The sequence below is a fragment of the Boleophthalmus pectinirostris genome, unplaced genomic scaffold (genome assembly GCF_026225935.1).
Source record: "Boleophthalmus pectinirostris isolate CB_2022bp ecotype Guang Dong unplaced genomic scaffold, ASM2622593v1 HiC_scaffold_4, whole genome shotgun sequence".
Classification (NCBI taxonomy): Eukaryota; Metazoa; Chordata; class Actinopteri; order Gobiiformes; family Gobiidae; genus Boleophthalmus; species Boleophthalmus pectinirostris.
Window position 1 is genome coordinate 41,519,822 of NW_026571353.1, and position 26,873 is coordinate 41,546,694.

The 26,873-nt window shown below is 38.9% G+C and overlaps 1 protein-coding gene and 1 pseudogene across 3 annotated transcripts; both read left to right on the forward strand.

Moving 5' to 3' along the window:
* Positions 1-12,379, forward strand: part of LOC129411299 (class I histocompatibility antigen, F10 alpha chain-like) — a 13,559-nt pseudogene extending 1,180 nt beyond the window's left edge.
* Positions 249-25,010, forward strand: LOC110163865 (H-2 class I histocompatibility antigen, Q9 alpha chain-like). 3 transcript variants are annotated; one of them, XM_055161863.1, is made up of 8 exons: positions 249-409; positions 19,063-19,329; positions 19,400-19,675; positions 21,394-21,693; positions 21,803-21,919; positions 21,995-22,012; positions 23,465-23,519; positions 24,194-25,010. In XM_055161863.1, exons 2-8 carry the CDS (start codon positions 19,206-19,208, stop codon positions 24,195-24,197), a joined length of 894 nt encoding a protein of 297 aa, XP_055017838.1. In that variant the 5' UTR covers positions 249-409; positions 19,063-19,205; the 3' UTR covers positions 24,198-25,010. The 3 variants fall into 3 exon arrangements, with proteins under 3 accessions (XP_055017838.1, XP_055017836.1, XP_055017837.1); XM_055161861.1 differs by lacking the exon at positions 249-409 and adding an exon at positions 18,547-18,663; XM_055161862.1 differs by lacking the exons at positions 249-409; positions 21,995-22,012 and adding an exon at positions 18,547-18,663.
* Positions 25,011-26,873: the final 1,863 nt, after the last annotated feature.

The window sequence follows — 26,873 nt, forward strand, 5'->3', positions numbered from 1 at the left end:
TTTTGTTGGCATCAGATTAAAGGTCACACGGTCACACTCTGCTCACAGATGGTTCTGTTTCTGCTTCTTGAGTATTATTTTGAGGTAACATTACTCTCTTACTTGAGTACTTGCTTTTTACTTTCACTTTACCATTGCGCAACCTTCTCCAGCCTCTTCTACCTAGCAACACGTGATCACGTGATCCCGGTTTTCTGATTGGTTCAAAAAATCTGACGTCATATTTGTGGATAGAACGCCCAGAAACAAACTCATAGAAAACAAACAAACAAACAAACTCATAGACAAACACAGAGACAGATCAAGTGTCTCTGGAGACTTTCTCACACTTTGATTTTGGACATGAAGTGGACATGAAGTTGTTTTGTGCTCGTGCTCGTGGGGACACTGCTACACGGAGCCGCAGCCAGTGAGTAAAACTGTTTTCGTGCTTCAACTTGTCCAACAAGAATCCACAATGTGTATTTTAGAAAACACAAATGGAGTTGTCATCGTGTTTAGTGCGTCCGTGTTCAGTTTAGTGTCACTTTCATCATGTTCTACGGGGTTTTGGCGCTAAAGTCCGGGACGGCGTCGGGTTTCGTGCACTCGTATTTGCGCAGTTAAAATAAAAATACTTTCAATTTGAGACGTGGAATAACAACAGTTTAAATTTAAAGGAACATGTAACATATTTGTTTATTAAAGTTAAATGAAACTAAAGTGCGTCATAAAAGGATAATGAGCTGTTAATCTAGTTCGACTCGTTCCGCAGGTCAATGTTTTGCATCTTAGGTTTAAACCACTTCAATTTCAAAACAGAATCATTTGGACTCTTGAAATATTTGACAAAACACAATATTTTGAAGTAATTATTTAGTTGTAGTGTAATAAAGTATTTGTGTTCTTTCTTGAGGATGGTTTAAATATTTTGGTTGTGTCCAGTGTGGTGGTTTTGTGCTCGTGTGTCTATATTGTGTGTAAATGTGTGTGTAGTTGTGTAACTGTTGTGCGTCTGAATCCTGCACTAATATCAGATATAACCAGAGGTGGATGAAGTACTCAGGTTTGTTACTTCAGTAAAAGTACAGATACAGGGGCACAGCATTACTCAAGTAAAAGTAAAAGTATCACGTGAAAAAAAAAATCCACTAAAAGTATTAAAGTACCTGTTTGAAATGTACTTTAAAGCTGCACTGTGTCACTTTTCGGTCGGTTTTACGGCTCAAAAATAGAAAACCAGACGTTGTGACTGTGAGCGGGGTCGCCTCTCCACAGATCTGACCCGTCACTCGGTCTGGTTTGGTCTCCATGGAGACAGAAAGGTTTAATGCCACACTGGAACATTCCAGACAAAACAACAACAACATCTCCACCAGAAAAGTGACACAATGCAGCTTTAAGTAAAAGTACAGATACAGACGCACAAGATACTCGAGTAAGAGTAAAATTAAAAGTATCACGTGAAAAATCTACTTAAGTAAAAGTATTAAAGTATCTGTTTAAAATGTACTTTAAGAGTAAAAAGTAAAAGTATTTGCAGAGATTTTTATAAAATTAAAGCATCAAATGTAGTGATTTTGATAAAGACTTTAGTTTATTTTAAATGTTTCAGTTGATTTTTTACATTTTCTTTCTGTTTTTGTGTTTGTTTGTTTGATATTTTCACTCAAATTAAATGTGTAAAAAAAACTCTCGAACCATAAAGAAAAATACTTTTTACTTTTCAGTCCAGATGTAAAATGTAGTGCAGTAGAAAGTACAGATACCTGCTCTCAAATGTACTGAAGTAAAAGTAAAAAGTCTCCACTGTAAAATGTACTGAAGTAAAATACAAATACTTAAAATACATGAATCATGAATTTCAGACTTCAGGTCATCACACAATTCACACTGGGAAGGATTTTCTGAAAAAGTGAGCATCAAACCTCCATGTTTGTTTTCCCAGTGGGATGTGTCTATTGACAAAGTCGATCTTTTCAAGTCTTTTGAACCATTTCACTTTTGTTTCTGGTTCTGATATTGTCATATTTTAGTTCTGGGATTCCGACATCGTTATTTGTGTGATTGTTGGATCCTAACAGCAGAAAACGACTCCAGAAACTAGTTTGTGAACTTCATAAATGCAAAAGTGAATCAGATGTGTGTGACTCAAACCTCTGTTCAAACTGTTTCTCTTCCCAACGGAATTGAAAAATAGTGAAAGGTGAAGGTGATGGGCAGGATTGATCCACAGGAAGAACCAAAAAGGAAACATTTGTCTGACTAAATGGGTGTTCAGGCCAGAGTGTCAGAACATCCAGTTTCTATGTAAAGTCGATGTGGACGCGCATCTAGGGCGTCCTGTGTTTTTGCGGCGCGTCTTGAGTGTTTTGGCATCGATGCTCTAGACGCGTGTCCAAGGCGTCAGCGTCAAGAAGTTGTGGAAAATGCTGAACTTTTTGCGTCAGAAGCACCATGTCAACCAATCAGGGACGAGTATCCAGAGACACAGCGACGTTATTATCAGGAAGAAAAAGAACGACCCGAGAACCAGAGCGAGAACCACAAACATGAGCAGAGAATAAATATATACACCACAATCATCGAGTGGATCACGAGGACTACACCAGAACCAGACTGGGACTAAACCAGGACTAGACCAGGACTGAATCAGTGTCTTTAGTGGAGTATATATATATATATATATATATTTACGCTGCAGTCGTCGACCTGATCTCCTCCGCTGATGTTTTATGTAATAACACACACAAGTCTCTCTCAGTCTGGTCTGACATTGTTTCGGGAAAAGACCAGGACCGGGCTCTTGTTTCCAGGGCAACGGACGCACGTCAAGTATTTTTCTCCCGTTCGTCACAGGCGTCAAAGACGCACGTCGGGGGCGTCTAAACTCAAAAACAAAGGCTCCAAATAGAAACGTCAAGGTGTTTTTTGACGCTTTGGTGTGAACGGCCCTTAAGAAATCATCCCGAGTTTACAGAGAACATTTTGTATGTGGAGCGACAACAAAACAAAATCCTGATCCCTCACTCAACCTCGGTTATGAATTTAAAAAGTCAACACCAAAGTGAAAGGCTCCAACTGTTCACCAAGAAACACCTTCCACTGCAAAGAGACCAAGACGTGATGTTTCTGTAAACCACAAGAACAAGAAGTGCAGCTCAGTCTGTTTGTCTTCTGCTCCTCTCCATTAACAAACGGGATTTTGTTTTGTTGTCGCTCCACATACAAAATGTTCTCTGTAAACTCGGGATGATTTCTTAGTCAGACAAATGTTTCCTTTTTGGTTCTTCCTGTGGATCAATCCTGCCCATCACCTTCACCTTTCACTATTTTTCAATTCCGTTGGGAAGAGAAAACAGTTTGAACAGAGGTTTTGAGTCACACACACATCTGATTCACTTTTGCATTTTATGAAGTTCACAAACACATTTCTGGAGTCGTTTTCCGCTGTTAGGATCCAACAACCACACAAATAATGATATCTGAAACCCAAAACTAAAATATGACAATATCAGAACCAGAAACAAAAGTGATATGGTTCAAAAGACTTGAAAAGATCGACTTTGTCAATAGACACGTCCCACTGGGAAAACAAACATGGAGGTTTGATGATCACTTTTCCACAGGATCTTTTTTAGTCTGAATTGTGTGATGACCTGAAGTCTGAAATTCATGATTCATGTATTTTACTGAAGTTTGTATTTTTACTTTTGTACTTTGTTTGTTTCCTCCACTGGATGTAACTGAAGTTCCCTGAGGTTTTTCTTTAAGGTCGTCGTGTTTCCTTTTGTTTTAATCTAAAACTCAGTGAAATGACAAAAACGTCAAATGTCAGTGCAGACAACACAGGCTTTTATCATTTCCATTTAACACCAAAAAGTGTCATTTCTCTTCCTCCAAAGTCTTGCGTCTGCTCCAAACCTCCTGTTTTTCCTGACAGAGGATTGGCTCTGGACGTCTCCATGAAAAAGACACAGTCTGATTATTGACGATTAGAAATGACTGAATATCGATTCGATTAATCGCACAGCCCTTTTTGTAACGGATCGTCCAGTTTGTTTTTGGAGGAAATGGCAGAAAATCAGAGGGAGGGTTTTCTGTATTATTGATAAACTCAACTCTTTAGTATTTGAATCTCCAAACTTTACACAGTTCATTCAAATTAAAGTTCTTCATGAGATTCACTAAAAACACAAGAGTCTGAACTTTTATTTACACTGAATTCTGAAATGATTCTTTTGTTTTCACAGAGGTTCACACTTATAGAGCTTTTGAGACGTCTTCAACTCAAGTCCCAAACTTCCCAGAGTTCATTGTAGTTGGATATGTGGACGACCTTCTGATTGATCACTACAACAGTGACACAAAGAAATGTGTCCCCAAACAGGAGTGGATGAATAAAATCACAGAGGAGGATCCTCAGTACTGGGAGAGAAACACTCAGATCAGTTTGGGGAATGAGCTGACGGGAAAAGGAAACATAGAAACTGTCAAACGACACCTGAACGTGACCGGAGGTTTGTGTCGTCTGAACTTTTCAGATTTGATCATTGAACATGTTTTTATGAATGAAACACATTTAGTGTGAAATATTTGTGGACAGTTTGTTTTTCTTGTCATGAAAGTAGGAGAAATGTAGTTTTGGTGTAAATCTTTGTGTGTGTTTGCAGCAGTGGAGTTTTGTTGCTCAGGGATCAGGTCTGTGTTACGTTCACTTGTTTTCCAGATTCTGTTCAGTCACTTTTTGTACTGAGCCCAAAATCACAACATCAGTTTCCTCCCAGAGCTTCACACAGCTGTAGATTTAACACAAACAACAAAGAAACAGACGAGAAAAGACAAAGCACATGACCAACTGAAGCTGTCAAATGTGAAGAACTGAACCATCACAGATGGAAATATTTCACTCCAAAATACAACTTGTCATTTATAAAAATGAAATAGAAACATAAATGTCCCTGAAGAAGTTTGAATATTTAAAAATGTCTTGTTTCTGTTTCAGATCTCCATATAAATCAGATGGATGTTTGGATGTGACTGGGACGATGAGACTAACGAGATCAGAGGATATTATCAATATGCTTTTGATGGAGAAGATTTTATTTCACTGGATTTTGAGACTGAAACTTTTGTGGCTCCAAAACAACAGGCCTTTATCACCAAACAGAAATGGGAGAGGATTGGAGAGGGAGTCAGAGTGAAAAACATGATCATTCATGAATGTGTTGAGTATCTGAAGAAATATGTTGTCCTGGGAGAGAGCGCTCTGAAGAGGACAGGTAACAGACGAGTTTAAAACACTAGAACAGATCATGACTCAAACTATTTATAATGTGTCGACTTGAATTCACTCAACAACAATAAAAACTAAACAGGGATTCAGGAGGATGGGAGGGCATCTGACACACAGATACAGGAGGATGGGAGGGCATCTGACACACAGATACAGGAGGATGGGAGGGCATCTGACACACAGATACAGGAGGATGGAGGTCACACATCAACAAAGTAAAATTCTGACAATTCTCAGGTTTAAATGACTTAAATTTAAAAACAGAATCATTTGGACTCTTGAAATATTTGACAAAACTCAATATTTTGAAGTAATTATTTAGTTGTGATGTAATAAAGTATTTGTTTTATTTCTTGAGGATGTTTTAAATATTTGAGTTGTGTCCAGTGTGGTGGTTTTGTGCACATGTGTTGTATGTTGTGTGTAAATGTGTGTGTAGTTGTGTAAGTGTTGTGGTGTGTGTAGAGCTCCCCCTGGTGTCCCTGCTGCAGAAGTCCTCCTCAGGTCCAGTCACGTGCCACGCCACACGCTTCTACCCCGACAGAGCCATGCTGTTCTGGACCAAAGACGGAGTGGAGGTGACGGAGGACGTGGACCCTGGAGAGATCCTGCCCAACGGAGACGGGACCTTCCAGACCAGTGTGTCCCTGGACCTGTCCTCTGTCCCCCCTGAGGACTGGGACAGGTTCAACTGTGTGTTCCAACTGTCCGGGGTCCAAGACGACTATGTGACCAGACTGGACCGGACCAAGATCATCAGCAACAACAGGAACAACGGTGAGTCTCCAGTTTGGACTCTTTGGTAGAGCCTGACCGATATGAATTTTGTTGTGGCCGATATGAAACCGATAAAATGTGAGTTGGAGCTGCCGATATAATCACCGATATATTTAGTGATGTAAAAATTCACTGTAAATCTTGAATTGTTTAAAAAACTTCGGTTTGGCTCTGGTGGATTTTAAATTGGGTTTATTTAAGCAACATTTATTGTTCTTCTTCCTCTTTACGTCGTATTTACAGACAGAAGTTCGGCCTAATGACATTTTTGCGTCACTTTCTAGACACTACTGATGGGGATTCCAGTTCTTTTTAGAGAACCGGCTCTTTTGGCTCGGCTCACTAAAAGCAGACGGCTCTTTTGACTCCCAAGCGGCTCTTCAGATTGTTTTGTTGCAAGCAGGACTAAACCAGAACTGAACCAGAACTGAACCAGGACTGAGTGTCGGGACTCGGTCTCTGTCTCTCTCCCTCTGTCGAGCCCAAGATTAGTCCTGGTTTATTTATTTTATGTTGAACTACAGACAAACATGCTCGTTATTTTATCCTATGCATCGGCATAATTCTGAAAGTTTAGTTTTGAGCCGCTGTCAAACTCCCACGAGTCTGCACGCGACGTGAAGAGAAAAAATGTGAGAGAAAGAGAAAACACGACTCCCAATAAGGAGCCGGATCTAAGAGCCGCTTCGTTCGCGACCGACCATCACTACTAGTGAGTAAAGAAACTACCGCTGTTAGCCTTTAGCCGTAAACGCTGCGCCGCGGTAATTAATTATATGTGTAAATGTGGATCATTCACACGTCTATTCACAGCTCATTTACATCAATGCAGGTTCAGTAACAAATATACAGACAATATAATCACTTTACAATAGACCAATAGAAAACAGCCTGTTTATGTGTGAGAGACACAGCAGATAATCAATAACTAATGAGAAAAAACAAAACTAGCTTCAAAGTCGACATATTTCAACACTCAGACTCACACAGGCTCCTCCCACATCACAAGTCTGAACTAATAAATGTCCTTTTAATCCAGACTCAAACCAACTGTCTGTAAAAAGAAAATAATCTCAGTGTTTGGATCTGAGTCTGTGAGTGTGAACAAACACATGTGACTCTGTGGTGTGTTCAGGGACAGTACGACACACACACACACACACACACACAGACACACACACACACACACACACACACACACACACACACACAGACACACACACACACACACACGACACACACACACACACACACACACACACACACACACACACACACACACACACACACACACACACACACACACACACACACACACACACACACACACACACACACACACAGACACACACACACACACACACACAGACACACACACACACACACACAGACACACACACACACACACACACACAGACACACACACACACACACACACACACACACACACACACACACACACACACACACACACACAGACAGACACACACACACACACACACACACACACACACAGACACACACACACACACACACACACAGACACACACACACACACACACACACACACACACACACAGACACACACAGACACACACACACACACACACACACACACACACAGACACACACACAGACACACACACACACACAGACACACACACACAGACACACACACACAGACACACACACACACACACAGACACACACACACACACAGACACACACAGACACACAGACACACACACACACACACACAGACACACACAGACACACACACACACACACACACACACACAGACACACACACACACACACACAGACACACACACACACACACACACACACAGACACACACAGACACACACACACACACACACAGACACACACACACACACACACACACACAGACACACACACACACAGACACACACAGACACACACACACACACACACACAGACACACACACACACACACACACACACACACACACACACACACAGACAGACACACACACACACACAGACACACAGACACACACACACACACACACACAGACACACACACACACAGAGACACACACAGACACACACACACAGACACACACACAGACACACACACACACACACAGACACACACACAGACACACACACACAGACACACACACACACACACAGACACACACACACACACACACACACACACACACACACAGACACACATGACTCCACAGATAAACACTGATGTGGAGTCACATATTTGGACATTTTTCTGTCTGTAAATTGGATTAAATGAACAGAATGTAGAGAGTCTAAGATTTATAACGACGTATAACCTGCCCACGTGAAATATCAGCCCCTATCAGCAAACATATCGGCTGATAATATCGGCCAACCGATATATCGGTCGGGCTCTACTCTTTGGGGCTGTGGTCGACTAAAGGAACTAAACCTAAACAAATGTTAGTGTGACTCACCTGTTGTTGTGCTGCCCCCTGTCTGTCACAGAGGAGACGCCCACAGATCTCGTCTCTGTGTTGGTTCCTCTCGCTGTCGTCGCTCTGGTCGTCGCTCTGGTCGCCACTCTGGTCGCCTTCGTCTTGATCAGGAGATCTAGAGGTAACACAACATCGAGTCATGAGCTTCTCATTTTGGACAAACTTTAAACTAACAGTTTTTTTGTTTGGTAGCCAGCGGCCCACGACTCGTAAGTAACACTTTGATTTCCTGATTGTGCTGCTGTTACAGAACTGTGACCACTAGAAGTTAGAAATGTGGCCGTAGCAGTTTGTCAGAGTCTGATCCTGTCACATCTCAGAAGCTCAGAGTCTGAGCAGGACTTGGATGGAAACACTGGAAAAATCAGGTTAAAAACATTGGTTTATATTTTATCCATGAGAGAAACAATCAATGTGGAACTTTCACACCAATGATTTCAAATGTTCTATTCTTTCCACTTTCGAGTCCTGCAGGGTTCACAGAGTGATGTCATCACGTGGTACTTCTTCAAAATTACCCTTTAACTTTATTTAAGACATTAAAAGTTTTTATTTTGTGTTCATTTTGAAAATAGTTTTATATTTTCATGTCAAGGCTTTTAAAATTAAAATTAAAAGTTAGATTTTTGTCAATTTTTATAATTTGTACAAACAAATTCTGATTCTGTGTGTGACCCGTTTCACCAAACGACATTTTAATACTTTAAACCTGTAATTTTCTTTCACATTTAGTTTCTTCTTCCAAATGTTTATTGGTTCAACTCAAGTGAAATAAAACAAATAAATAATTTAAACCTTTATAAATTAATAACTAGAAAAGTTGTGACACAAAAACACCAACGTCACGTCACTGACACATTTAAATCTTTTTGAACAGTGAAGTTATTTTTTCTGTTAATGACAAAACCACGAAAAACAAAGAGAGATTTTGTTAAACCAACTTCTAGAACCTGTTCTTCTGAAACTCTGGGGGTAAATTTAGACTCTGGGCTCCACAGTTTTTTGTGTTGGTGTGAAACTCTGACTGAGCTGTTCTTTTGTGTTGTAGCTCCGAGTGACCCGGACGTGCAGGAGGTGCTGCAGGAGTTGAACCCTCAGCCACAGTGAGTCTAACACTTTACTCTGTGTTTATCATCTGCTCCAAACCTGCTCCTTTAAGTCTCCACAAGTGTCTTGCTCAAAGTGAGGTTCAGGTGACATCAGCACATTGTAGAATCCCTGGAGTTGAACCTGAGCTGGAGACAGGTGAGAGTGACAGGTGAGAGTGACAGGTGAGAGTGACAGGTGAGAGTGACAGGTGAGAGTGACAGGTGAGAGTGACAGGTGGAGTTTGTGTCGGGTGGAGACTGGGACTGAGACCAGATCAGGACTGAAAACTGTTTAGTCCTGGTCTAGTCCAGGTTCAGTCCAGGTTTAGTCCCCGGTTTAGTCCTGGTTTAGTCCTGGTTTAGTCCTGGTTTTAGTCCTGGTTTAGTCCTTTATCCGTTTTTTTCAATTTTTCATTTAAACACAAAATCAAAAAAACAAATCTTTATCTGTTTTTTCATTTTGGTTTTGGAGACAAATAATGAAGAAAATATATATATATGTTTTTTGTTTTTTGTTGAGTTATTTTTGTTTTTCTTTTGAAAACCAAACGACTCACAGATTTGCTGCTCTGTGTAGATGTGAGGTTGGGACGTGGTCTCGTTCTAGAACCTGTGGAACGTGGATTTCTCTTTGTGACTCTGGTGTTTGTTCACAGGTGACGTTCGCTCGGACAGATCAGCTCCGTCCTGACGCTTCACGCCTTTGGTTTTTTTTCACCTTTTAATATTAAATTAAAACTCTGTCCTGCTTGAATCTTATAAATGTGACATGACTGTGTGGCAGAGTGGTTAGCACTGCTCTGGGATCACATCTAGGACGTGTTTGTTGTTCTCCAGACCATTTTTAGAACACGCTGGAAACTGGAACCGGAGAAAAAGAAATGACTGTATTTTTCAGACTATAAGTCGCACCACACAAAAAATACACAATGAAGAAGAAAAAAACATATACAAGTTGCACTTTTTTTTTTGTATTTACACAAAAAAAATGATCCCTTAATTAGCTGTTAGGTATTTTGTATCCATAAATATTTGTTTTGGTGCACTTAAACTCTCTACAAAGATGATTTAAAAACGCAAATTAGACTTTTTTTTTTTGACCATTTTCTATTGCCCCCTCATCAAAAACATACCTAGAGTTATATTTTGTTTCTTTAACTCGTTTATCCAAAGTTCTCTTCTCTCAGCCTCAAAAATGCTCCCTTTAAATATCGCCCGGATTGTCGCGTCATAGATAAAACTTTGGACTTCTCCTGCGCAGTTGTGAAGTCCGTGAACCATCGGCGGACTCACTCTGCGGTCAAATGCTCACGATAAACATCAAAGTGTTTTAAATTCAAGCCACAGGAAGGTAGAATATGTGTTGAGAATGAGATACTGGGAGCGCTCGCCCGGATCACAGACGCAAGTTACACAAAAAACAGGTGCTGCTCAAGGGCTAGAGGGCAAATGTTGAACAAACAAGAAAGAAAAAGGTCACACTTTTTGGGGGAAATTAATTTTATAAAATGAGAAATCAGGAGCCGACATTTCCTGTGTAAAGTCAAGTTGTAGTAAAAACAACAGAAGAGAGAAGAACAAACTGTTAACGTCACATATTTCACAGTTCTTCAGATAAACTATAAACAACAGAACAAGTTTAACCAAACTCTCCATCTCACTCCAAATCACTAAATCACTTCAATTCTTCATCCTCGGTGTCACTTCTGAACAACTCGACCTCGACCTCCGGAGGTAAACAGAGTTGGACTCAGCATCAGTTCAGTTAGAATTATTCGTGTCTTTCTGAATCTCGACAGGATGGTTTCAGTGTCACTGAAGTCCAGACTTTGTCCATCCATCCAGTGACTTCAGGAAAGTTTCATGGTGCATCTGTCAGATTCTTTAGTCCTACCAAACTGTTTGGAAAAAATGAGTGGATATGCAGTCAGTTAACAGTTTATTCAGTGAAGTACAACATTTAAAATGAGAATAAAAATGGATAAAAGAATCCTAAAAAACGATACGATAAAAAATAATATTAAAATAAAAATCCTGTTCTGCTGAAATTAGAATTAAAAGTGAGTCGGGTGCTGCGGTCTCTGCTTGAGGGTCCGGGCGGATCCACGTCGCCGACTGTAAAACGAGAGTAAAAACGTCTTTCAGACTACGGCGAGGACCGTCTTGGACCAGCCACACTGCACACCGGGGTTGACCGAGTGACGTCCCTTTACTTGGCTCTTTCATGCACGTGATTAGAGTCGCCACGTCCCCCCACGTCCGGGCCTCCGCCTCCACCACGGGTCCTCCTGAAACAGAGTGCCTCTTCATCTCTAGTTTGGCCTGAACTACTGTCCGGCCTCTCGCACGCCCACGAGGTCCCCAGATACGTCCCTCTACTTGGCTCTTTTCAGGTGTTGTATCTGTCCTTGTGGGCGGGTCCCTCTGCCCGGTCCAGCCGGTCCAGCCTCGTCCGTTCCCGCTGCACCACCTCTCCGTGTTCCCGCTCTTGCACCCGTCTTGTCCCGTCTCTTGTGTTTCCGGTGTCGCGTGTCCACACCCCAGGTCCGCCTCCTCGTGCCCTCTGTCTGTCTTTTCAAGCCCCGGCTGCTGCGGCCACAGTCAATAATACTGGGTGAGAGGGAAAGTTCAGTTAGTTCAGTCCACCCAGTCCTTCAATATAAAAGTATAAAAAACACACAACAACACGTCCAAACTTAAACCACTGCAAATAAAAAACATACAGAGTAAAAAAAACAAAACAAAAACACTTCTCACATTTGCAGTGTTGGGAAGTTTACTTTTAAAACATATTCCCCCACAGATTACAGATTACAGATTACAGATTACACTCACCAAAATGTAGTTTGTAACAGAATCCATTAAGTTACTTAAAGTGAGTAATGTAATCTGATTACTTTGGATTACTTGATTTACTGTAGAGAAACAAAGACGAGGAAATCTTCACATAAGAAGTTTTGTCTGATAAAGTCCTGGTTTAGATCTGGTTTAGTCTTGGTTTAGTCTGGTGGTTTAGATCCTGGTTTAGACCTGGTTTAGTCCTGGTTCCAGTCAATGAGTGGAATTAGTCCCAAAAAAAAAAAAAGGAAAAAAAAAGGGATTTAGTCCGAAATGTGTAAACAGTTAAATCCCTCTGTTTAATCCATTTATTTCAACAAAGTAACTGTAATCCAATTACCACTCACTGAAACAGTAACTGTAACTGAATACAGTTACTCATCATTTGTACTCTGATTACTCTGGTACATGTAATCTGTTACTCCCCGACACTGCACATTTGACACATCCTCCTGGTGTCACAAGTTTCTCTCTCACTCCAAACTTTCTTTCTGTTGCTCCATTTCCGTTTTCAGCTGCAGATTTCACGACTCAGTTTGTAAATCTGCAGAATCTGATTTTGTTTTTCGGGGCGTTTGTGTTCAGTCGTCTCAGTCTTTGTCTTTATAAGTTTAAAGTTTAAATGTTAAATAGTTCAGAAGTAACGGTGCGATCGACTGACATGATACAGACAGAACAGAGGCTCTTTCTGCAGGAGACATGCGCAGTAGAGCCAAGTGACAGTGGTACAGGAGGAACAAGACTAGAGCGCCCCCTGCAGGCTTCAGTGTGAACATTTTAATATAGAAGTCACAGGAAACACGCAAAACATGAACAAAAGTGACACTTACAGTCTGAAAAATACAGGAGTTAAAATGCACTAATGTGTGTCACCGCTGAACATTCCGTCGTACACATCCATGCAGCTCACCCCCGTCCCGATGTCACTGCAAAGTTTTAATTGTCGATGCTGCTTTTCTCCGTTTTGAAGAACTTGTTTGTTTGTTTGTTTCTTGAGTTTATTTAAATGTGATTAGTTTAGTTTGTTTTATTTGATGAGGTTTTATTCTTGTGTGATTTGTTTAAACTTTTGTGAAGGTGAATTTTCTTTTTAACTGTAAATGTTGGAACTAATCTGTACATTTGGACTTTTCAATAAAATGTGTTTTTGGGTGAAAAATCTTGTGTCCAAACCTCCGTGATGAACTCTGGACACAACGACTCGAATCACGTTCAAAATACACGAGACGACAAACAGCGACACCTACAGGTCCAACTCTCACTCTACACTACAGGATTTATCCTGGCCCAGTCCTGGTCTAGACCTGGTTTAGTCCTGATCCAGTCCTGATCCAGTCCTGGTCCAGTCCTGGTCCAGTCCTGGTCTAGTCCTGGTCTAGTCCTGGTCTAGTCCTGGTTTAGTCCTGGTTTAGTCCTGGTTTAGTCCTGGTCTAGTTCACATTAAACGTGTGAATCGTGAGTGTAATTTGACTTTTTACAGAGAAATAACAAAGTTTGGTTTGGTCGTTTTATTCGTAGGTAAATTAGTTTTGCAGATTTGAGAGGCACACAATTGGCACGTTTACATGAGAGCTTTAATTCTAAATAAAAATAATTTCATTCTGAATAAAAAATAATTCCATTTTAAAAAGTCCATGTAAATACTTATTTAAATACCATGTAATACCACTAATGAAAATGATTATTCAGAATTAAACTTAATGCTGAAGTGGGCGCTTTATAACATATATATAACATATGTTTATTATATATTTATAACATATTATTTATTCCTCATGTAAACATTTAATCTTCTAAATAGTGTTAATAGTTTAATAGTGTTAATAGTTTAACAGTTTTATAGTGTTAATAGTGTTTAATAGTTTTATAGTGTTAATAGTTTATAGTTTATAGTGTTAATAGTTTAACAGTTTTATAGTGTTAATAGTTTAACAGTTTTATAGTGTTAATTTTTATAGTGTTTAATAGTTTTAACAGTTTTATAGTGTTAATAGTTTATAGTGTTAATAGTTTTTATAGTGTTAATAGTTTTATAGTGTTAATAGTTTATAGTGTTTAATAGTTTTATAGTGTTTAGTTTAATAGTTTATAGTGTTAATAGTTTTAATAGTTTTATAGTGTTAATAGTTTTATAGTGTTTATAGTTTTATAGTGTTAATAGTTTTATAGTGTTTAATAGTTTTATAGTTTAGTGTTTAATAGTTTTAATAGTGTTAATAGTTTTAATAGTTTTAATAGTTTTAATAGTTTTATAGTTTTAATAGTTTTTTTTATAGTTTTATAGTTTAATAGTTTTAATAGTTTTATAGTTTTATAGTGTTATAGTTTTATAGTGTTTATAGTTTTATAGTGTTAATAGTTTTATAGTGTTAATAATTTAATAGTTTAATAGTGTTAATAGTTTTAATAGTGTTAATAGTTTAATAGTTTAATAGTGTTTAATAGTTTAATAGTTTTATAGTGTTAATAGTTTATTTAATAGTGTTTATAGTGTTTAATAGTTTAATAGTTTTATAGTTTTATTAGTTTTATAGTGTTAATAGTTTAATAGTTTTATAGTTTATAGTTTTAATAGTTTTATAGTGTTAATAGTTTAATAGTTTTATAGTGTTAATTTTATAGTGTTTATAGTGTTAATAGTTTAATAGTTTTATAGTGTTAATAGTTTATAGTGTTAAATAGTTTTATAGTGTTTATAGTAGTGTTAATAGTTTTATAGTGTTTAATAGTTTAATAGTGTTTTAATAGTTTATAGTGTTTATAGTGTTTAATAGTTTAATAGTTTTATAGTTTTATAGTGTTAATAGTTTAATAGTTTATAGTGTTAATAGTTTTATAGTGTTAATAGTTTTATAGTAGTTTTATAGTGTTAATAGTTTTATAGTGTTAATAGTTTTAGTGTTTAATAGTGTTAATAGTTTTATAGTTTTATAGTGTTTAATAGTTTTATAGTGTTAATAGTTTTATAGTTTTATAGTGTTAATAGTTTTATAGTGTTTAATAGTTTTTAATAGTGTTTAATAGTTTTAATAGTTTTTATAGTGTTAATAGTTTATAGTGTTTAATAGTTTTATAGTTTTAATAGTGTTTAATTAGTTTTATAGTTTTATAGTGTTAAATAGTTTTATAGTGTTAATAGTTTTATAGTTTTATAGTGTTAATAGTTTTATAGTGTTAATAGTTTAATAGTTTTATAGTGTTAATAGTTTTATAGTTTTATAGTGTTAATAGTTTTATAGTGTTAATAGTTTTATAGTGTTAATAGTTTTAATAGTGTTTATAGTTTTATAGTGTTAATAGTTTATAATAGTTTTATAGTGTTAATAGTTTAATAGTTTTATAGTGTTAATAGTTTTATAGTGTTAATAGTTTTATAGTGTTAATAGTTTTATAGTTTAATAGTTTATAGTGTTAATAGTTTTATAGTGTTAATAGTTTTATAGTTTAATGTGTTAATAGTAGTTTATAGTTTTTATAGTGTTTATAGTTTTAATAGTTTAATAGTTTTATAGTTAGTGTTAATAGTTTTAATAGTTTTATAGTGTTTAATAGTTTATAGTGTTAATAGTTTTATATAGTTTTATAGTGTTTAATAGTTTTATAGTGTTATATAGTTTATAGTGTTAATAGTTTAATAGTTTTTATAGTGTTAATAGTTTTATATAGTGTTTATAGTGTTAATAGTTTTATAGTGTTAATAGTTTTATAGTTTTATAGTGTTAATAGTTTTAACAGTTTATATTTATAGTGTTAGTTTATAGTTTAATGTTAATAGTTTATAGTGTTAATAGTGTTAATAGTTTTATATAGTGTTAATAGTTTTATAGTGTTAATAGTTTATAGTGTTAATAGTTTTATAGTGTTAATAGTTTAACAGTGTTATAGTGTTAATAATTCATAATAGTTCAATAGTGTTTTAGTGTTTGTCAAGTCAAAAAGCCCAGCCTCTCTGCCCCTAGTCTTCACTTCCATTCACCTCTCTTCTCCTTCCCCGTTTATTAGTTTATTCCTAGTCTGGCCAGTAGATGGCGCCAGAAAACACAGGTGAGCCGTCAGTGTCTGCTGCAACATTTGAATCAAGCCCAGGTGCACAGGCCACAACCCAAACCCAGGAATGTGAAGGGAAAACACAGACTCTGATCAGGACATTTACCTGCCAAATTAGATTTTATGAATAGTTAAAATAGAGAAAATGGTATTAAGACTCAAAGGATAAGCGTGTAAAAATAATCTGTCTTAATTTACTACTACTACTACTACTACTACTACTACTACGGGGTGGGTAGGGGAAATCCCCACCTTTATTTATTTATTTAATTATTTATAACACAGGTAAGTCTGGCTGAAACATAGGACAAAGGCATTAAATAGTAGAAAAATATACAATTCTTTATTTTAGTTAATATTAAAAGAGTTCATTTTACACATTAAAAAAAGGTGCTGTAGTATATTTCTTCTAGATTTAAAGTGCTAGATGCGTGGTCTTATGTGCTGCAAATTTAGATGTTTTAAAGTGCAAGGTGCTGCTACATTGTGCTATTGCACAAACCACCCCAGCCAATAAATACAGACGCTAGAGCAACTACACTAACTACAGATAAAAGGAATCAGACTTTACGAGATTTTACTGAGACAATTTCAAAAGAATTTGAGAGAATTTAAGAGAATTTGAGAGCAGAAGCGAACAGCAACAGCGTAATCTGACACATAGAAATACACTGATTACCACACGCCGTCAAACACCACCACCTCAAACACACACCACCCAGAACCTCGACCTGGATTCTAGAATAGACATACTCTACATGGGGCCGGGAGCTCATTAGGAGCGGCCGACATCACCACCTGCTCCAGACAACACCTTTTAAATGTAATCATAAGAAACAAGGCGTTAAAACAAGTTCGAAGAGAAACATTGAAGGAACAACTCCAGTACTCACACGCGCCGCGTTCACAAGACACTGAAAGCCCCGACTGCCCCATTACGGCGTGTGCAGCCTTTTATAATCACTAATCAGTGACGCCTGGAGCCACGCGCAGCGACGCACAGGTGGACGAACTCACGGACGCACCACAGTCAGAATAGTTCAAACACCCGGTTACACGACTACTACTGCAGAAGGAGCAGCAGTAGTATTATTCCTTAATTAAAGACTTTACAGCGTTAATAGTGAAGTAGTGTTAATAGTGAAGTAGTGTTAATAGTGAAGTAGTGTTAATAGTGAAGTAGTGTTAATAGTGAAGTAGTGTTAATAGTGAAGTAGTGTTAATAGTGAAGTAGTGTTAATAGTGAAGTAGTGTTAATAGTGAAGTAGTGTTAATAGTTGAATAGTGTGTAAATGAGCTTGTGTGTGTTACATTTTGTTGGGGCTGGGTGTGAGCGGTGGATCAGGTTGTGCGTTGTGTCCTCATATAGTTTAGCCAGTAGTGACCAAAATGACTGTTTCTGGCATTCGTCATAATACTATATAGCCTATATATAAAATATATATTTTGAATTTTTTTTTTTTTTATAAATAAATAAATATATATATATATATATATATATATATATATATATATATATATATATATATATATAGCACTTTTTTCTGAGATTGTTTTCTGTGCACTGTCCATGTTTTAAATAAATAAATAAATGAATAATTTAATGTTTGGTCCTTTTGAATCACATTCACTTTAAATTATAAATCAGATGTTACGTCCTGACAGTTTCTCTTTACGTTTGTGTTGTTATTACTTGAGAAGTACTTTTCCCAAATACTTTTTTACTCTTATTTGAGTAATTGTTTGGACCACTACTTTGTACTTCTACTTCTTGAGTATTATTATTATTTTTATTTATTTTTATTTTTTAAGTAAAATTACAATTTTATTTGAGTAAAATTTTTGGCTCCTCAACCACATTGCTTTTTACTTTAACTTTCTCCTCTTTTGCTACTCCATATATTTTTCCAGCCTCTTCTACTTAGCAGCATGTGAACCTACTTTTCGTGTCTATTTTCTGATTGGTTCAAAAACAGGATGTCACAGTCGTGTATATAAACTCGTGATTGAGACACGAGTCACAGACAGAGACAGTGACAGATCAAGTGTCTCTGAAGACTTTCCCACACTTTAATTTTCAACATGAAGTGGTGTTTTGTGCTCGTGCTCGTGGGGACACTGCTACACGGAGCCGCAGGCAGTGAGTAAAACTGTTTTCGTGCTTCAACTTGTCCAACAAGAATCCACAATGTGTATTTTAGAAAACATTTCCCACACACTGTCTTTGTCATGGTTTACTTCTGTCTGTACTTTTCTGTTCTGCTGATCTTCCTCAAACCTGAAAAGTAACATTTTTTCCTACAAAACCTTGGTTCCAAACCTCCTGTTTTTCCTGACAGAGGATTGGCTCTGGACGTCTCCATGAAAAAGACACAGTCTGATTATTGACGATTAGAAATGACTGAATATCGATTCGATTAATCGCACAGCCCTTTTTGTAACGGATCGTCCAGTTTGTTTTTGGAGGAAATGGCAGAAAATCAGAGGGAGGGTTTTCTGTATTATTGATAAACTCAACTCTTTTTTTTTGTTTTCACAGAGGTTCACACTTTGAGATATTTCCAGACGTCTTCAACTCAAGTCCCAAACTTCCCAGAGCACATTTCTGTTGCATATGTGGACGATCTTCAGATTTATCACTACGACAGTGACACAAAGAGACTTGTCCCCAAACAGGAGTGGATGAAGAAACTCTCATTGGAGGAGCCTCAGTACTGGGAGAGACAAACTCAGAACAGTTTGGGGAATGAGCTGACGGGAAAAGCTGAAATAGAAACTGTCAAACGACGCCTGAATGTGACCAGAGGTTTGTGTCGTCTGAACTTTTCAGATTTGATCATTTAACATGTTTTTATGAATATTTGTTTCTGTTTCAGGTCTTCATCTACATCAGAGGATGGGTGGATGTGACTGGGACGATGAGACTAATGAGATCAGAGGATATTATCAAACTGCTTTTGACGGAGAAGATTTTATTTCATTGGATTTTGAGACTGAAACTTATGTGGCTGCAAAACAACAGGCCTTTATCACCAAACAGACATGGGAGAGGGAAGGAGTCGCTGCCTACACTAAAAACTTAATCATTCATGAATGTTCTAAGAATCTGAAGAAATTTGTGCACAACGCAGAGAGCGCTCTGAAGAGGACAGGTAACAGACGTATAGACTACTACACTATTTACTTCAAGGTTCATTTTGGTCTTCCAGTGTTATATTCAAACAAAGGTTCATTTGGACAGACCAGTCAAACCAGAGTTGTTGACACACTGACATGTTTGGGATGCCTTCTACATTCTTCAGAAGAGCACATGACCATAATCACACTACGGTGACGTGTCTTGCAGCTGATTTACCCAGATTTTGGTGCCATTTTCCTGCATCACTAGGGGAATAGTGCCATCTGCAGTCTGACTTCTCCAAGACAGCACCCCAGGTCCTTGAAAGCCAAAGTCTGTGTAAATCAGCTGCAAAACACATAGCCATCCATATTTATAACAGCTAATGACGAATATAGTATTTATATGTCACCTATAATTCACTCTGGAGGGAATAAAACAATACTAACTATATACTATAGCAGGGGTGTTCACACTTTTTCAGCCTGCGAGCTACTTACAAAATGACCAAGTCATAAAGATCTACCTAATACAAACAAACTGCACTGAAACACTCTGTGCCCCTTTTCTGGACCCTCCCCCACAGTTTGAGAACCTCTTCTTTAAGAGAACTTCCTCTGGCACTTTACACAAAACTGTGAAAAAAGTGAAGGAAGATTTTTAAACCTGTTTTTTAAAGTTCCAAACTGGAGTTTTATTCTTTTTCTGGTTTTGCAGTGATATTTACCAGCCTCTGCACGTTTACCAAACCAAACGCACATCGTGACAAACACAGATGCATTTGTCACTTTTGTTAGACAAACTTCAGCCAAATGTGGCAGTAGGTCTGTTCTGTAGATCCGCTCTATGCTGTAGACCTGCTTTGTGCCAACACTGGAACACAAATTTAGACTGGTTTTTGCTTCACGTTTGGTCTTGTTCTTCTAATCAGCCGCACTGTGGGAGGGGCTTGTGTTGGCTGTACGCAGGAAGGTGAGAGAGCGTGAAAAGGCGAGGGGCGGCGTGCTGACGTGAGGCAGATGGACAGGTAGGATGTTTAGGAAGTTGAACCTGCCCTGTGACGCACGCTGGTACACGAGGGCACACGCTGTCGCAGACGAGCCGTGCATAGGGAGCGTGTGTGTTTGTGATGCGCCGTAGAGTCTCCGCGGGTTTCAAATGAGCGCACAGGCTGCACTGAGACGCCCCACACGCTCCTGCACCCGCTACAAGTTTATTACCAACAGCAGCGGCCGGAATGAAATATGATCACACTTGTTGAGTGTCAGACCTCGAGTGAGAGACAAGACCGAGTCCAAACGCAAGTCCGAGACGAGACACGGCGATCTACCCTCACGACCTTGGCGATCGACTGGTAGATCGAGATCGACGTATTGAGCACCTCTGTACTATAGCAATGATCTGCTCCCATCACAGTTAAAGACTACAGGAACAGAGGAGGATGGGAGGGCATCTGACACAAAGGAGGATGGAGGTCACACATCAACAAAACTAAATTCTGACATCGCCCTGGTTTAAATTATATGGACTCTTTAAATATTTGACAAACAGGAAAACATATATATTTTGAAATAATTAGTTTATTCAGTTCTAGTGTATTTTTATTCTTTGCTCTCAATGCCTTTATGTTTTTGATGTATTTGATCTCATAATGAAATGTCCAAACTGTTAATGTAAGTTAGTTTTGTGCACATGTGTTGTATGTTGTGTGTAAATGTGTGTGTAGTTGTGTAAGTGTTGTGGTGTGTGTAGAGCTCCCCCTGGTGTCCCTGCTGCAGAAGTCCTCCTCAGGTCCAGTCACGTGCCACGCCACACGCTTCTACCCCGACAGAGCCATGCTGTTCTGGACCAAAGACGGAGTGGAGGTGACGGAGGACGTGGACCCTGGAGAGATCCTGCCCAACGGAGACGGGACCTTCCAGACCAGTGTGTCCCTGGACCTGTCCTCTGTCCCCCCTGAGGACTGGGACAGGTTCAACTGTGTGTTCCAACTGTCCGGGGTCCAAGACGACTATGTGACCAGACTGGACCGGACCAAGATCTTGACCAACGGTGAGTCTCCAGTTTGGACTCTTTGGGGCTGTGGTCGACTAAAGGAACTAAACCTAAACAAATGTTAGTGTGACTCACCTGTTGTTGTGCTGCCCCCTGTCTGTCACAGAGGAGACGCCCACAGATCTCGTCTCTGTGTTGGTTCCTCTCGCTGTCGTCGCTCTGGTCGTCGCTCTGGTCGTCGCTCTGGTCGCTGTCGCCTTCGTCTTGATCAGGAGATCTAGAGGTAACACAACATCGAGTCATGAGCTTCTCATTTTGGACAAACTTTAAACTAACAGTTTTTTTGTTTGTGTTTCAGCCAAACGGCCCCCGACTCGTAAGTAACACTTTGATTTCCTGATTGTGCTGCTGTTACAGAACTGTGACCACTAGAAGTTAGAAATGTGGCCGTAGCAGTTTGTCAGAGTCTGATCCTGTCACATCTCAGAAGCTCAGAGTCTGAGCAGGACTTGGATGGAAACACTGGAAAAATCAGGAGCCACAGGAGGAAAAACTGTTGTTGTGTCCTTAGGCAAGACACTTGACCCACATTGCCTCATGTGAAAGTGGAGTGTGTCTGTTCTGTCAGTCTGTCCCAGGGCAGCTGTGGCTACAATAGTAACTTCCACCACCAAGTGTGGAGTGAAAGAACAATGAAGTGTAAAACACTTTGAGCGTCTTGAAAGGTGCCGAATAAAACAATGATTCATTCATTAATCATTAATTAAATCGATTTTAAGCATAGATACTTTCGATACCAGCTGTTCTAATTCATGTATCGATAAAGCTCTAAAAGAATCAATACTTGTAGAAAATCCCAAATGGACCTTTGTGTTTTTGTGTTCATGATCAAATTGTCTTTAATTGATTTCCAACATAGATTTGACTTTTGAAGTTGTGTCCACAGAGAAAAGCAGAAGCAGAAGCAGAGCTCACTGTGTTTTTGTTCACACTCTGCTGGAACTAATACTTTTTATATTCATCATTTTCTTTCACTTTGTGCAGTTTCAATGTCACTTATTGTCCTGGATTTGACATTTCACCAAATGATAAATTATTTTCATTCTAAACTGGTTTATATTTTATCCATGAGAGAAACAAAAGCATCAATGTGGAACTTTCACACCAAGACCTGATTTCAAATGTTCTATTCTAAAAATTACAACATTTTGAACGTTCTTAATCTTGTTTCCACTTTCGAGTCCTGCAGGGTTCACAGAGTGATGTCATCACGTGGTACTTCTTCAAAATTACCCTTTAACTTTATTTAAGACATTAAAAGTTTTTATTTTGTGTTCGTTTTGAAAATAGTTTTATATTTTCATGTCAAGGCTTTTAAAATTAGGTCACAGAGAAAAGTTTGATTTTTGTCAATTTTTATAATTTGTACAAACAAATTCTGATTCTGTGTGTGACCCGTTTCACCAAACGACATTTTAATACTTTAAACCTGTAATTTTCTTTCACATTTAGTTTCTTCTTCCAAATGTTTATTGGTTCAACTCAAGTGAAATAAAACAAATAAATAATTTAAACCTTTATAAATTAATAACTAGAAAAGTTGTGACACAAAAACACCAACGTCACGTCACCGACACATTTAAATCTTTTTGAACAGTGAAGTTATTTTTTCTGTTAATGACAAAACCACGAAGAACAAAGAGAGATTTTGTTAAACCAACTTCTAGAACCTGTTCTTCTGAAACTCTGGGGGTAAATTTAGACTCTGGGCTCCACAGTTTTTTGTGTTGGTGTGAAACTCTGACTGAGCTGTTCTTTTGTGTTGTAGCTCCGAGTGACCCGGACGTGCAGGAGGTGCTGCAGGAGTTGAACCCTCAGCCACAGTGAGTCTAACACTTTACTCTGTGTTTATCATCTGCTCCAAACCTGCTCCTTTAAGTCTCCACAAGTGTCTTGCTCAAAGTGAGGTTCAGGTGACATCAGCACATTGTAGAATCCCTGGAGTTGAACCTGAGCTGGAGACAGGTGAGAGACAGGTGAGTGAGAGTGAGAGTGACAGGTGAGAGTGACAGGTGAGAGTGACAGGTGAGAGTGACAGGTGAGAGTGACAGGTGAGAGTGACAGGTGAGAGTGACAGGTGGAGTTTGTGTCGGGTGGAGACTGGGACTGAGACCAGATCAGGACTGAAAACTGTTTAGTCCTGGTCTAGTCCAGGTTCAGTCCAGGTTTAGTCCCGGTTTCAGTCCTGGTTTAGTCCTGGTTTAGTCCTGGTTTTAGTCCTGGTTTAGTCCTTTATCCGTTTTTTTCAATTTTTCATTTAAACACAAAATCAAAAAAACAAATCTTTATCTGTTTTTTCATTTTGGTTTTGGAGACAAATAATGAAGAAAATATATATATATGTTTTTTTTTTTCGTTGAGTTATTTTATTTTTTCTTTTGAAAACCAAACGACTCACAGATTTGCTGCTCTGTGTAGATGTGAGGTTGGGACGTGGTCTCGTTCTAGAACCTGTGGAACGTGGATTTCTCTTTGTGACTCTGGTGTTTGTTCACAGGTGACGTTCGCTCGGACAGATCAGCTCCGTCCTGACGCTTCACGCCTTTGGTTTTTTTTCACCATTTAACATTAAATTAAAACTCTGTCCTGCTTGAATCTTATAAATGTGACATGACTGTGTGGCAGAGTGGTTAGCACTGCTCTGGGATCACATCTAGGACGTGTTTGTTGTTCTCCAGACCATTTTTAGAACACGCTGGAAACTGGAACCGGAGAAAAAAGAAATGACTGTATTTTTCAGACTATAAGTCGCACCACACAAAAAATACACAATGAAGAAGAAAAAAACATATACAAGTTGCACTTTTTTTTTTTGTATTTACACAAAAAAAATGATCCCTTAATTAGCTGTTAGGTATTTTGTATCCATAAATATTTGTTTTGGTGCACTTAAACTCTCTACAAAGATGATTTAAAAAACACATTACGCAAATTAGACTTTTTTTTTTTGACCATTTTCTATTGCCCCCTCATCAAAAACATACCTAGAGTTATATTTTGTTTCTTTAACTCGTTTATCCAAAGTTGTCTTCTCTCAGCCTCAAAAATGCTCCCTTTAAATATCGCCCGGATTGTCGCGTCATAGATAAAACTTTGGACTTCTCCTGCGCAGTTGTGAAGTCGTGAACCATCGGCGGACTCACTCTGCGGTCAAATGCTCACGATAAACGTCAAAGCGTTTTAAATTCAAGCCACAGGAAGGTAGAATATGTGTTGAGAATGAGATACTGGGAGCGCTCGCCCGGATCACAGACGCAAGTTACACAAAAAACAGGTGCTGCTCAAGGGCTAGAGGGCAAATGTTGAACAAACAAGAAAGAAAAAGGTCACACTTTTTGGGGGAAATTAATTTTATAAAATGAGAAATCAGGAGCCGACATTTCCTGTGTAAAGTCAAGTTGTAGTAAAAACAACAGAAGAGAGAAGAACAAACTGTTAACGTCACATATTTCACAGTTCTTCAGATAAACTATAAACAACAGAACAAGTTTAACCAAACTCTCCATCTCACTCCAAATCACTAAATCACTTCAATTCTTCATCCTCGGTGTCACTTCTGAACAACTCGGCCTCGACCTCCGGAGGTAAACAGAGTTGGACTCAGCATCAGTTCAGTTAGAATTATTCGTGTCTTTCTGAATCTCGACAGGATGGTTTCAGTGTCACTGAAGTCCAGACTTTGTCCATCCATCCAGTGACTTCAGGAAAGTTTCATGGTGCATCTGTCAGATTCTTTAGTCCTACCAAACTGTTTGGAAAAAATGAGTGGATATGCAGTCAGTTAACAGTTTATTCAGTGAAGTACAACATTTAAAATGAGAATAAAAATGGGTATAAAATGGATAAAAGAATCCTAAAAAACGATACGATAAAAAATAATATTAAAATAAAAATCCTGTTCTGCTGAAATTAGAATTAAAAGTGAGTCGGGTGCTGCGGTCTCTGCTTGAGGGTCCGGGCGGATCCACGTCGCCGACTGTAAAACGAGAGTAAAAACGTCTTTCAGACTACGGCGAGGACCGTCTTGGACCAGCCACACTGCACACCGGGGTTGACCGAGTGACGTCCCTTTACTTGGCTCTTTCATGCACGTGATTAGAGTCGCCACGTCCCCCCACGTCCGGGCCTCCGCCTCCACCACGGGTCCTCCTGAAACAGAGTGCCTCTTCATCTCTAGTTTGGCCTGAACTACTGTCCGGCCTCTCGCACGCCCACGAGGTCCCCAGATACGTCCCTCTACTTGGCTCTTTTCAGGTGTTGTATCTGTCCTTGTGGGCGGGTCCCTCTGCCCGGTCCAGCCGGTCCAGCCTCGTCCGTTCCCGCTGCACCACCTCTCCGTGTTCCCGCTCTTGCACCCGTCTTGTCCCGTCTCTTGTGTTTCCGGTGTCGCGTGTCCACACCCCAGGTCCGCCTCCTCGTGCCCTCTGTCTGTCTTTTTCAAGCCCCGGCTGCTGCGGCCATGTGCGAGCACATTATTGAAGTTATCGCTATATACGTTCATTTGGCTAGCTCTCTCCTGCGCGCGAGGCGCGTATGCGAGTATCATATTACATAATCTCGAACAAATAAGCGTCGAGCACCACACACACTGCTCTACTGAGACATATACTCGCAAAATAAAAAACATCCCAGAAGTGACCAGCTCTGCACATACACACACAACATATCACACACAAAAGATATCTCCACCATTGTGCGGCGAGGGAGTTACATGCATCGCTATATTCTAAGAGAGCGAGTATCCACACTCTCGCGCGAGCAGTATATCTTGTATTCACTCTAACAATGAGAGTACGCCTTACCAATAGAAGACATCTCTAGAGGCTGCCTTCATATAGTGGACAATGTGGGTAGTGAAGTCTGTAATGTCTAATGTAGTCGCTTCATTACTTTGATTTACTGTAGAGGAAACAAAGACGAGAAATCCTTCACATAAAGAAGTCATTATTCTCTGTGTGTCGGTCGGCGCATACTCTGTGCTTATTATATAATATATATAAATAGTGAGTGCGCGTGGCGTCTGCTGTCGCGGCTCTCTCCTGGAGAATCTTGGGTACTCTTCGCAGAGTATCTCTCTCTCTTATTCCTCCACTCCATTCATTATATCTGTTGTCATTCACTCGTTAACTAATTTTAATCTTACAGCCTCTTTCTTTGGTTTTTTTTCTTGACACCTA